The sequence below is a fragment of the Lemur catta genome, chromosome 17 (genome assembly GCF_020740605.2).
Source record: "Lemur catta isolate mLemCat1 chromosome 17, mLemCat1.pri, whole genome shotgun sequence".
In the NCBI taxonomy this organism is placed as follows: Eukaryota; Metazoa; Chordata; class Mammalia; order Primates; family Lemuridae; genus Lemur; species Lemur catta.
In genome coordinates, this window is record NC_059144.1 from 25,979,386 (window position 1) to 25,991,887 (window position 12,502).

Sequence of the window (12,502 nt, forward strand, 5' to 3'; positions counted from 1 at the left end):
ATGTGACACTGGGGAGCCATGAGGATAGTGACAGCCTCTGCCTCACTTGGTTGGAGAGGGGTAAATGAGTTACTGGAACAGCGCCTGGAGCAGAGGCAGTGCTGGGTAAGTGTTAGCTATTGTTACCCTCCATTCGAAAAGGCTTGCATTTCATTGACTGCTTCACAGGGCTGCTCTGGGTGCTCAAAGTAGGTGTGGCAGGGATTATTGGGTTAGGTTCAGGGGAGACCCAGGCACCTGCAGGTGCCCCATTATTCATACTGATACAGGGGTGACCTGGAAATTTTGCAGAACCTTTAATACTTGGCAAAGCCTTCTCTCACCTTGGAAGCATCATGCCAAATGATGCCACTTGTGTCGCAGTCATGCGTTCCCACATGCCTTAGAAGCAACGTCACATTTTTATTATTTGCTCAGAGCCTGCTTTTTCATCAGGCTGTGACCTCCACGGGGGCAGGCATCACATCTCTCTTATTTTCTGACCATCCCTAGAGCTTTGCACGGTCCGTGGAGAAGTCCATGTTTGACTGACTCACTGACGCACAGGCTGAGCCTACCTGCCTTGTGTTGGTCTCTGATGTTAAACTCTATCCTATGTCCGCTGCTGAGTTTACCTCTCTGCTGTGACTCAGGCCGTGGGACCTGGAACCAAACCTCCTTGAATCCTAGCTGTGCCATTGCCTGGCTGGGTAACTTTGGGCTTAGTTTTCTAGTCTGTGAAATGGGAATGGCAATAGTACCTACCTAGTAGATTGTTGCAAGGTTAAGTAAAGCCATCTCTGTAAGTCAGGAACTTGGACTAGCGGCCCAGTCAATGTCAAGACTAGGGACATAGCCGTGAGGCCATGTGGGGTGGGGGCTGAGAGCTCAGTGGAGCTCTGCAGCTAGAAACCTGATTCAAATCCACTCACAGCCACTGTGTCACCCTGAGCTCAGTCTTTAACCTCCTTGTGCCTCTGTTTCCTCATCTATAAAATGAGGCAATAACAGTACTTATTTGGCAAGCTTCTTGGGCAGACTATCTTAATTATTTTATGCAAAGCGTGTAGCCTGAGGCCAAACATAGTAGGCCCTCAAAAAAGCCAGGTATTTTTCCAAGCCATTCAGAAACAAACAACTCCTATATTTTACCAGCCTTTCCTCCCATAAGGCCAGTTCATCTCAACCTACAAAAACTTTCTGGTCTACTCTGTGCAGGCTGTTCTGAGATGAGGAAGAGCGAGGCCCAGAGAGGGGCATGTACCCACCCTAGGTCACACAGGAGCAGTGGCTAGGTTTCCTGCCTTCCAGCCAGCTCACCCTCAGTGCCCTCTTCGTTTCCAGGCCCCGCTGGCCTGCCCTCTGACCCCAGCCCCCCTGGGAGCCCTATCCCAGGCCTGTGGGGTCTGCAAGTCTGGTCTGGATTAGACACGCTGAGAAGCAAACACCGCCCCCCCCCGCCCCCCAGCTGGCCGCCCAGTGGGACCTGTGCTCACAGCTGCTGAGGCTCACAGGGACATAAATCAAGGTGGCCAGAGGCTCAGGGGCTGGGACCACAGTAGCCTCTTGAGGGGCACAGAGGCCTAAGAGTCACAGACAGGGACATCTGGGTCCACTGGGGGTGTTTTCCATCCTATGTTGGACGAGCTAAAGCCAGGGTGGGTCAGAGGGGGCCAGGAGACCATTTGACAGTGCTCACATCACAATGGGCCAATATCCTGACTTCTTTTTAACTTTTAATTCTGCAACAATTATACAGAGAAGTGATGAAAGTGGTGCAGAGAACTCCCATATGTCCTTTCCCTGGATTCACCAAATTTTAAGTTTGCCACGCTTGCTTTATCCTTCTCTTTTACATATACATTATTTTTCCTGAACCATCTGAGACTGTGTTACCTATATCACACTTCCCTATCCCTTATAATACTTCAGGGTGTGTTTCTTAAGCGCAAGGATATCCTCTTACATAACCCTGGTACTGTTAGCAAATTCAGAAAATTTAACTTTGGTGCAGTACTTTAATCTACTGTTCATCTTCCGATTTTTCAATTTTGTCAACTGTACCAATAAGGTCCTCTGTAGCAGGATCCAGTTCAGGTTTTTCCCTCGGTACAGGATCCAGTTCAAGGTCGTGTATTGTGTTTAGCTGTCCAGGTCTAGCTAGACTTTTGATATCACAACCACGTGAGGTTATACAGTAGCAAGAGACGCAGATGGGGTTGAATAAGACATTCAACTTCCTATGTTCGTCTCATGAATTGACGTTTCTGCAGATCCTCTACTTATATAATGTCTTCACAATAATGCATTGTGTTTGTGAGTGTGTGGAGGTAGTTGAGAGTTAACTTGCCAAATATGCCATAGTTTTCAGAACTCTGTTTTGTGGTGTTTTGGTTTTTAACCTAATAAAAGCCTCATCAGATGGAAGTGGCCTGGGCTGATGAGGGCAACCTCAAGTGGCGTGGGCACCCTGGGCTGGAGGAAGGGGCCCTGTGTTCTCAGCCCTGCTCAGCTCCAAATGCTGTGCAACCATGGCCTATCACTATTCCTCTCTGGGCTTAACATTGCTACACGTGACCTCTGAGGCTCTCCCATGTGCAACTGTGGAATTAGAGAGCCCTGCATGGCAAAGAGGGAGACCTGGGTTTCTGGTGGCCCAGTAGGACCAGGGACTTCTTGGGGGGACCTCAGGCAGGTTGCTTGCTCTGTCTTGTTTCAGTTTCTTTATTGTGAAATGATGGACTCTGACATCATTCTCGTGCTGACGCTTCTCGCAGCTAAGAAGATTTGGGTGGAGAATGTGTCAGGGAGAAGGTGGCCTGGCTGAGGTTGGTCATTCCACCCCCTTTAGCTCTAGATTTCCTCTCCCTGAGCAAGTTTACTCCTCTGGCCCCACGCTGGCCTGGAGAAGTCTGGCTGGGCTGGACCATCCTGGAGGTGGAGTGTGTGTGCTGGGGGACAGGCAATGATAGGAAAATGGCCCCAGAGGTCTTGGTCCATGGCTGTGCTTAAGTCACGTGTGTTGCACTGGCCTGTCCATTGCCCAGGAAGACAGCAAGCTACAAAATACGCACAATGGAGCATTATGCAGCCGTGAAAAGGTATGCAACAGCTCTTTGAACACCGAGGGCCTCCAAGAAGTATTGTTAAGGAGAAAAAAATACAAGTGCAGAGAAAAGTGTATAAAATGCTATCACCTGTATGGAGAAACAATCTCTATGTAACTTGCCTATATACGCAGACCACCTCTGCAGGAATCCCTAAGACCCCGGTTAACTTAACACAGTCACTGCCTCTGGGAACTGGAACCGAGTGGCTGGGAGACAAGAGACTTATTGCCAGTTTATTCTCTTCTGTTGTCCTTTGAATTGTGAAGACTGTGTTGTCTATTTCAAAGGGAATACAATGGAAAGAACCCAGCATGGGTAGAAGTACAAGAGCAGCTAGCTCCTGGGAAGGTGCTAATTGCATTTCTTGGTCTGCCTGCTGGGTGCACAGGAGCGCTCAGCTTGTGAAAATTCGTTGAGCTGTGCGCTTTCCTGAATGCGTGTTATACTCTGATAAAAAGTTTTAACTCAGTATGCTGTAAAGAACTGTGGAAGTGTGTGTTTCACAAAAACTCTGCAGGGTTATAGTGTTAATGGTGGTTGTCTTCAGGATGGGTGATATTTCTAGGGTCTTGTAGCATTTTGAATTCTTTTTACAATGAGAACATAAGCAGAGAAACCTCTAAATATTTTTTTCAGAAATAGTAATCACTATAGAGCCTTTCTGGAAGGACACAGGAAACTGCTAACAGCAGTTGCCTTTGGGGAGGAGCCTGCAGGAGGCATGTACTTTTCACTGCGTACTATTGGATGCGACTTGAATTACTTACCCCTGCATGAATGGTCTGTTAAAAACTATTTAACGAAGCAAAACAAATACATATCTTTCTGTTCTAGCTGCTTTCAGTGGTTAGCAATTGGGCCAGGGAGGCCCAGAGAGGTCAAGCGGTATCTCAGGGTCACCCAGCAAGCCTGGTGGCAGAGTGGGCCTCCAGCCAGAGCACCCAAGTGTCTGCTCTGCCCCCACTCCCAGGCTTCCTGCCATTGACAAGGCCACAGTCTTTTTCCTGTGGCTTTGCCAGAGGCTGCCTGTACCTGGACCAGAGTAGGCGCAGGGAAAGCAATGTGCTTTCCTAATCAGCTCCCGAAGGGGGAAGCACAGCCATGCTGGGACACAGGATAGGCACGATCAGTGTCCCTGGAACACAGGGGAAGTGAGGTAGAGGGTGCTTGGAAAGCTTTCTGGGTGGGACCCTGGCCCCTTGGGGCCGTCCTTCCTCCATGTCTCATACCAAAAGGGCTAAGTGTGGTGGTTTCACGGTGCGCTCCAACCCAGGACTGGCAATCTGGGCAACCCCCTTGTGCTCCCTGGGTCTCCGTTTTCGTCTGTAAGATCAGGTGGGTCAGGCTCACCCTGTGGCATCTGGCACAGCACCTGGCTCACAGAGGGTGCCTGGCAATCTGTTTGCTGATCTGCAAAATGGGCAGCCTCAGTTAGAGGGTCAACTGTGCAGGGGTGGGTTGGGGGCACAGCAGAGGGATGGGAACATGGACTCTGGAGCCAGACTTCAGTCAGTGAAAGCTAAATAAAAGTGTTTGTTAAACAAATAAAATTTTGAAATAGGCATATGAACATACCTTGCCGGGGAAAGGGCGGCTACTGGCTGTTCTCATCTCTCCTCACCCCTCCCTCCCTCCAGGCTCCTGAGCCCCTCTGACCCTGGCCTCGCAGGGACACGGCCACAGCCAGACACAGCCAAGAAATCCTGGCTCCACTGACCAGCTGTCCCCATCCCCACGTCGGCTGAGTCTGTAAAATGAGGGAGACACCAGCCCCTACCTCCCAGAGCTGCTGGGAGTATAATCGGGGTAATGGGGGCTGGCGTTCCACCTGGGGCACCTCCAGGGCAGGGCAAGGAGCTGCTTTGGGCTTTAAAGAGGACAGACCTGAGGGTGTCACCCTGCCACATGCCTTTGGGTGTCATTGGTCCTCCAAATCTCAGCTAAAACAGGGATAAGAATATCCCCCTTTAGCATATACTTGTTTGCACACGTAGAAAACCGTGTGCCTACGCAGCCTCATGCATAGGCCTGTTTGCAATGGCATCAATGAGGGACGGGTTAAAGTATAGGGCACTCAGAAAGTGGAATAATAAGAAGCTAATGAAGAAATGAGGATGCCCTCTAGGTACTGATTTGGGATGATACCGAGCTAGATTAAGAAAAGAAAAAGGAGGGAGCAGAAAGTGAGTGCAATGTGCTGTCACTTGTGTATTTGCCTGAGTATTCGTAAGGAGTGGGACATCGCAGAACACTGGTGGCCAAGGCTGCCTGCAGGGAGGAGAGCCGATGGCTGCAGCACAGGGGCAAGGGGACTTTTCACCATATATCCCCTTGTACCTCTTGAATTTTGAGCCATGTGAATGAAATGAATATAGTCCTTATTCAAAAATAAATAAAATTAAGATTTCTTTACCAACCACAGCAGACACCTAACAGTTGTTCAAGAACATTTGATTACTGGCAGACTTCGAGGCAAGCTTGGTTCTCTCTCCTTCTGGAGAGGGGGCTCCACCTGCCTGCCCCAGCCCCTCCCCCTCCAGGGCTCAGGGCAGCACCTGTAACAGGTGCTTCTTTCTAGGTCCAGGGGAGGGGCCACCTCCGACCTCCAGTGTCCACAGGCCCTTCCCTTCCTCAGCTGGGAATGATGCCTTTTATTTAAAAATACCTTTTATTTTAAACTCACCAATTCTCTCTCTCTCACAAACACCCACACTCATGCACAGACACACACATACTCTCTGTCACCAACAGTCTTTTTTTTCCCAAAAGTTCTGCCTTGTCTCTGACCAGTCAGTGCTGGGCAGGCTGGATGGGTCCTCACAGCTCTCCAGGGTGGGGTGGAGACGTCCCAGGGGCCCTGCCCAGAGGGTCCCAGGCCCAGGCCATTGTCCCCTGGTCCCTACACAACGAAAGGGTGGGCTTGGCTCCTGGGGTCTTCTCCCCTGTGCAGCCAGTGGCTGGCTCCTGGTCTCCTTCTCCGGGGTCCTGCTTGGAGCAAATGCCACAGGGGCCCAGATTCATCTCCGTGGCCCTCGAAGGGGGGCCACCCCCCTCACCTTCAAGCAGCTGCCCCCCAGGTCACGACGGCCACCCTGCAGGAAGGGAGAAAGAGGTGTTAGGAGGTTCGATCAGTTCAACGTGAACACTGGAACTAACCTCTGTGTCCAACAATAGGGGACTTGATAAATAAATCACAGTTTAGCCACACAATAAGGTTCTCTGCAACAGAAAGCGGAAGAAACTCTTTATGGACTCGTAGGGAATGCTGTCGGATGACATTGTTTAAGGACAAAAGCAAGGGGCAGCCCAAGTGAATGCTCCTGTGTGCTGAGAGTTCTAGAGAGCCATGCATATGGGAAATTGCTAATGGGTTTCCTCAGAGAAGAATTTGATGATGGGGACACAGGATGGGAGGGAGGCTCTCTCACACTATATATATATTTTTTACCTTTTTCATTTCTTCCCCATGTGATCTGTTGCTTTAAAAAAAAATCTAATACATTTTAAGGCACATTCAAGGGCAAAACCAACCTCCCGGTGGTTCTCCCCACTGCTTGACAATATAGCAGTGGCCAACTCATCCACCTTCAAAAGTAGACTGGGTTTCTGGCCTCCTTGCCTTCGCTCATGGTGTTCCCTTTGCCAGGCAAACGCCCCCACGCCTGGTCTCCCTGGGAAGGTTTCTCTATTTCTGAAATTGCCTGGCACTTCCTGCTTTTCTGGGGACATTCCACCGGGATACAACTCAGGAGAAGGCGGGGTCTCTCTTCTGTCCCCCTGTCTGAGCTAGGCGCTCAGGGAGTGGTAGAGAAAAGGAGTTCTTCACTCGGTGACCCCATTTCCAGCCTAGGACCTGGCTTGGAGCAGGTGCCAATCAACGCTGCTTGAATCAAGTGGTGGCCATCGGAAGATGAGCTAACGGTGGCAGTCCCTGAAGACACCAGTCCCTCACCCTACAGGGGTGGTCTCTTCTAGCCCCTCTCATGGATATTTTCAGGTTGGATATGTGGGTTTCACCTTCCCTGTAAGCCAGAGAGGCCACACACTTCAGAGCGCCCCCTCTTTTGAGGCCTTCAGCCTTCGAGTGACTGGCCCAGAGGCACCCAGCCAGTTGGTGAAAAAGCTGGGTTAGAAATCCACATTGTCCAACAAGCGGTCCTGTTTCTGGGACACAAAGGTGTCTGAAATCCCACTGCAAATGCTCATTGCCCTGGGCCCAGCTAGATGATGATGGAAAAGGCCGCTTTCTCAGCCCATCTAGAGAAACAGCTGACCATCTGGGAGCTCTGCCCCCTGGCTCCCTCCGCCCCCGCACCCAGGTTGGGGCAGATCCATCCAGATGCGAGCCCAGCCTCCCTGGAGGCTCTCGCGGCCCAGGGACAGCATGTTCATTCACAGGCAGGGCTATTTTGAGGGCTGAGGCCACAGTCCCAGCAGAGCCTGAGGCTTGGGCTTCTCAGACAAACTCTGGCAGGAGCAGCTGAGAAGTGGGGACAGAAGCGGGGGTGGGGCAGCGTTGAGGCTGAGGGATAGGACACTGGCTTCTCCCCTTTCAGTCTTTAAGTCCTCAGGGCCAAGGACAGCCGCCTCCTGCTCCGAGTCTGGAAGCCGTCCGGAGACTTGGGTCTCTTGAGAATGCTGGGATTGTCCACCTCCCTGAACCTCAGTTTCTTCATCAATGAAATGGGGACAATATGATTCTATGTGCCATCCCCAAGGTGCAGTCGAATGTGATTGCAGCTGTGTAAACTGTCAAGGGTGCTCAGAAGAGGACCTGACTAGGCCCGGTTTGCTTGTTCCTTAGGAACTCAGCGCCAAGGGTCTTACGAAGCACCACGGTTAGGAACTGGGCTCGACTAAGGCGGACCTGGGCTCCAATCTCTGCTCTGCCCTGGACCGGCCACCTGCTGGACCTCAGGCAAGCGATTTCATCTCACTGAGCCTCAGTTTCCCCAACTGTAAAGGGGAGTTACTTTACAGAATGACACAAGCTAACACAGTTTACACAAGATGGTACAGGATTACGAAAACGAAGGTAGGTAAAGCCCTTAGCACAGTGTCAGGAACTAAGTAAGTATTCAATAAATGTTCACAGGTATTATTAATATTATCAGCATCATCTGGTAATGGTGCCTCCTGAGCCGGGTACACCAACAGGGGAGAGCCTTACAAGATGACCCTGTCCCCCCAGGTAACAAAAGGGAAAACAGGGCAGAGACAAGAGCCCCCTTTCCCTCTCCCACTTGCTATTTCTACCACAGACAGCCGCACCTAACCCCTCCTTAGACGGGAAGATGCTACAGGGAACGGCTTCCATGGTGACTCCAACTCCAGACTAGCCAGGATGGGTGGAGGGAGCTCAGGGTGGAGGGATAGGATCTGGGGCCTTGGAGCTGTCTGGCCCCCAAAGCTCAGAAGGGAGCAGGGACTCCCCAAGACAGCCAGTTTTATTTTCTTCCAACCGAGTCTCTGAGGGGCCACAGCTGGCCAGGATCACCCCTCTCGCCGATTCCCAGGGGAGGCTGTGGAGTTGACAGCATGGTTTCTGCACCAAATTTGGCTGGGTTCTTGGTCCCACAAACAGATCCCAGGGAAGCAGCCAGGCCCAGGCGAGGCCCCTGTGAGCTGTGGGACCGGCTGGAGACCTGCAGGGGAGCCCCCTCCCGGCCTGCCTGCAGTGGGGGTGGGTATGTGACAGCTCCAGGGCCCTCCCTCTCTAACCTTTCCCACTGCCCAATCAGGCGGGCCTGAGTTTGAATCCTGGCTCCATCATAGGCTGCGTCTGAACCAGGGGCAGCATCTCTAAGCAGGTGGGGATAACCATAGCGCCTTTCCCTGGCTGTTGAGGGATTTTAATGATAACTGGTGAGAGTGCTTAGCACAGATCAGTGCTCACGAAGACTGCTGTCGTCAATGTCATTGGCCAATCTCTGCCTCCCCTGTGTGCTCTGTCACCTTTAACTTCTTCCCTCATCCTTCTCTAGGCCCTATTATTGCTGTGCCTGCTTCTAGAACACTCTTCTCTACACCCCTCACTTGCTTCTGTTTCCAAGCATCCATCAGAAACTGAGGACAGAAGCCCCATCAGTGCTCACCCTGGGCTGCGGGCTCCCCTGGGCTTGGGCCATCCTTTTGTGCTCCCCCTGCCCCACCATCAGACCACAGTCTACCCGTCTTCCTCCCCCTGCCCTGGCCCTGATGCTGCGCTGTGAGTTCCGGACTGGTGGGTGGGGACCCACAACCTGCTTCTCTGGGTGGTCTCAGAGCCAGCAGAAGGCAGACATTAGGTAGGGGTGAAAGGCAGTCAGGGAGTGTCACTGAGGGCCCCGTCAGCCCTTCACACCCCAGGCTGGATGCCTGAAGGCCCACCCCTGCTTCCCAGGCCAGCCTGGGGCACTGACTGGGGCCCAAAGCTGGGAGCAGTAGGGACCCTTGAGAGGATAGTAGTCTGAGGCCAGGAAGACTGGTTCAGGGAAACTGAGGCAGCCAAGTGGTGAGAAGCCAGGCTGGGAATCTGATGAGCCAGAAGGGGGTGGTCTGAGGCCAGGACATGAAGGCCTCCCCAGAACAGGGTAGAGCAAGAAACTGAGAGCAGCCATGAGAACCAAAGACCGGGGATTCAGGGGCCTTGACTCCCATTCCCCATGCTCTTTCACTTGGCCCCCCAAAGCCAGGCAGGACTCTCCCAGCCTCAGTTCCCCCAGATGTAAATGGGGGAAGGCTGCTGGAATCCAAAGTTGTCACACAGACAAGTTCCTTTACTAGGGAAAACCTATGCCAGAAAGAGGGACGGGCTGAAGATGAAGCAGGCTCCTTGGGACCTGGGTCAACTTTCAGCCAAGAGGGCCCCCTGGCAACCTGTGCTGCTACCCAGTGCCCACCCATCCTCTATCAGCCAGGTTCACATCCCTACCCAGGAAACACCACAGGAGCTTAGCTCCAGCTCTGTCCAGCTGACCCAAGAGTGCCCTCTCCCACCACCACATCCCTTTGGGGGCTGCGTACTCTCAGGGGACCCTCATCTGCTGGGTACCGCAGGCTCTAGGTTGAGGGTATGTGTCCCCTTTCTTCTCAGTCTCCTGCTCTTGGGTCACGTCTTAGGATGGGGGACAATTGTTTCAAGGTGGGGGTAGCTCGGGGCTTACCCATCGAACCCAGAGCCTGCCTCCCGGCTCCCTAGCTGGGTGAATGTGGGCATGTGATCTCATCCCTCTGAGCCTCAGGTCCTCATCAGTGACAAAACGGGCAGAAAAACTACCTGCTGGACGGCATTTTGTGAAGGTAAAAATGAGGCTGAGGTGGGCATGGAGCCCAGAGGAAGAGCTCAGTGCATGATGGCCTTTGTTGTTCTGTCCTCATGCCCTCTTCCTCGAAGGCAGGAGGCACAGCACACCTGTGGTTGGAGGGAGTAGCTCTCAGTGAGCAAGTAAATCAGATCCGAGCTCTGGGCTTCCCTGCACCATTTCTGTTTGGGGGACATGTAGCGGGTGGCTCTGTTCCACGCCAAACCCTGGGTTTGGGGCGCCGCCCCACAATTCCACGGCGCTTCCCCCTTGCCTCACCGAGGTCTCTGCCTGTCTTTGGTAGCCCGAGAGGCCCTGTCCCCGGCCGACCCGACCCCGCGGCCGCAGTCGGGCGCACAGGGCACTCACCCCCTTGCGCTGGTTGCTGAGGCAGAAGGTGCAGATGGAGCGCGGCTGGCGGCCGCCGTCGGCGGCAGCGGCGGCGGGGACGGCGCTCTTGGCACCGCCGGCCGCACGGAAGCACGGCTGCCCGTCGTCGGCCGCGTCGCCCAGCAGCAGCACGTTGGCGAGGTGTGCGATGTAGCTGGACGCCAGGCGCAGCGTCTCGATCTTGGACAGCTTTCGGTCCACCGGCTCGGTGGGGATGAGCGTGCGCAGCGCGACGAAGGCCGTGTTCACGCTCTGCGTGCGGTCCCGCTCCCGCGCGTTGGCCGCCTGTCGCTGTCGCACCACCACCACGGGGCCCGGGCCGCCGCCCGCCCGCCGCCCGCCCCCGGGGCCCGGGCCGCGCCGCGCAGCCTCCAGGCCCTCGCAGCAGCCGAACGACTGGTCCGACGCGTCGCTCTCGCTGCGGTTCTCCTCGTCCTCGCTCAGCAGCCGCACGTCCGGGTACAGCACGTGCGCGCCGACGGGGCGCAGCAGCGCGAACGCCATGGCCCCTGCCGTGTCCCCACGGGCGCCGAGCCCTCCGCCAGCCGCGCCCAGCCGTGCGCTCCCGCGCGCTCCCACGGCCCCGCGGGCCGCCGCCTTATAGCCGAGGGAGGGACCAATCACGAGGCCGCCCAGGCCGGGGGCGGGGGGCCCCGGTCGGCCAATGGGGACGCACTCGCCGCGCCCCGGCCAATGGCGACGCGCCCACCGCCCCCGTTCCCCAGGTTGAAAGCGGCCCGGGAGCCGGTGGCCCACCCCGAAGGCTCCCAGTCCCTGCGGCCGAGCCGGCGAACGCTGGAGGTCTGGGAGGGTGGGCTGGGGCGTGCGCAGATCCGAACTTGGTGCCTCAGCCTAGACCGCCTTGGAGACCGCAGGCAGGTACTTGCTCTCTTGGCCTTAGTTTTCTGGTTCGCAACGTGGATGGCAGAGCTCAGGTCTTCCTGCTGTCGAATTCTACTCCTGTGATTCTGGAACTTTCATGTGCATAAGAACTGGGGAAGGGGCTTTGCCATCACCGATTCCCAGATTGCCTCCGTGCTGATTCAGCACTTTTGGAATGGAGCCCAGGAACCCACATTTTGTACAAACCGGTGATGACGGTGGTGCTGTCCGTGGAGGACACTTGGAGAAACGCTATAATCTTCCCAAATAAGGACTCGACAGTATCACGTCCCTGAGGACAAACTTAAACACACACACCCCGAGGCCAAACAAAACCAAAACACACAAATACTAGCAGTTCCATTCATTTATTCATTCAGCAAATATTTGTTGGGTCCCTACTATGTGTCAGGCGTGGTTTTAGGTCTGAGGATACAGACGTGAACAAAACAAACTCTCTGTGCTCACAGAGCTGGCATTTTGGTTGAGGTCCTACTGGGTGCCAGACCCCTGTGCTGAGTACTTTACTGTGCCCAGCTGAGGTTGTAAGACAGTGCACCTGACTCACAGATAAGGGAGCTCTGGCCTTCGGTGTGACAGGTCATGAGTGGGGGTGCTAGCCCCAGCCTGGCCGGCTTCACTACCTCTTAGACTCCCACCCCCCAGCCCCCCATCAACACACACGAGCTGTCTTTCTTCAATGCCTTCCTTTCTTCCAGAAAACTTAGCTTACTCAGGCTGCTATGTCCTCCTCCTCAGAGGCACTGGGAAGAATCGCTGAGCTGATGATGGCTACTGGGGTCCCCATCTCACTCAGGCCTGATTCCCAGCTCCACCCCGGGCACCAGCTAAGCCAGC

At 54.2% G+C, this 12,502-nt stretch overlaps 1 protein-coding gene across 1 annotated transcript; it reads right to left on the minus strand.

Moving 5' to 3' along the window:
- Window positions 1-5,482: 5,482 nt before the first annotated feature.
- TCF15 (transcription factor 15) lies at window positions 5,483-11,331 on the minus strand. The gene is made up of 2 exons (XM_045529538.1): window positions 10,742-11,331; window positions 5,483-6,181 (listed from the first exon to the last, which is right to left on the minus strand). Exons 1-2 carry the CDS (start codon window positions 11,264-11,266, stop codon window positions 6,107-6,109), a joined length of 600 nt encoding a protein of 199 aa, XP_045385494.1. The 5' UTR covers window positions 11,267-11,331; the 3' UTR covers window positions 5,483-6,106.
- Between the last annotated feature and the right edge of the window lie 1,171 nt (window positions 11,332-12,502).

What these genes read in the sequence shown, in the direction of transcription:
- TCF15 (XM_045529538.1), bottom strand. Translation starts at nt 11,266, where the DNA reads ATGGCGTTCGCGCTGCTGCGCCCCGTCGGCGCGCACGTGCTGTACCCG. An exon ending in TCAGCAACCAGCGCAAGGGG is followed by an intron (nt 6,182 to 10,741) that starts GTGAGTGCCCTG and finishes CCCTTCCTGCAG; the next exon opens with GGTGGCCGTCGTGACCTGGG.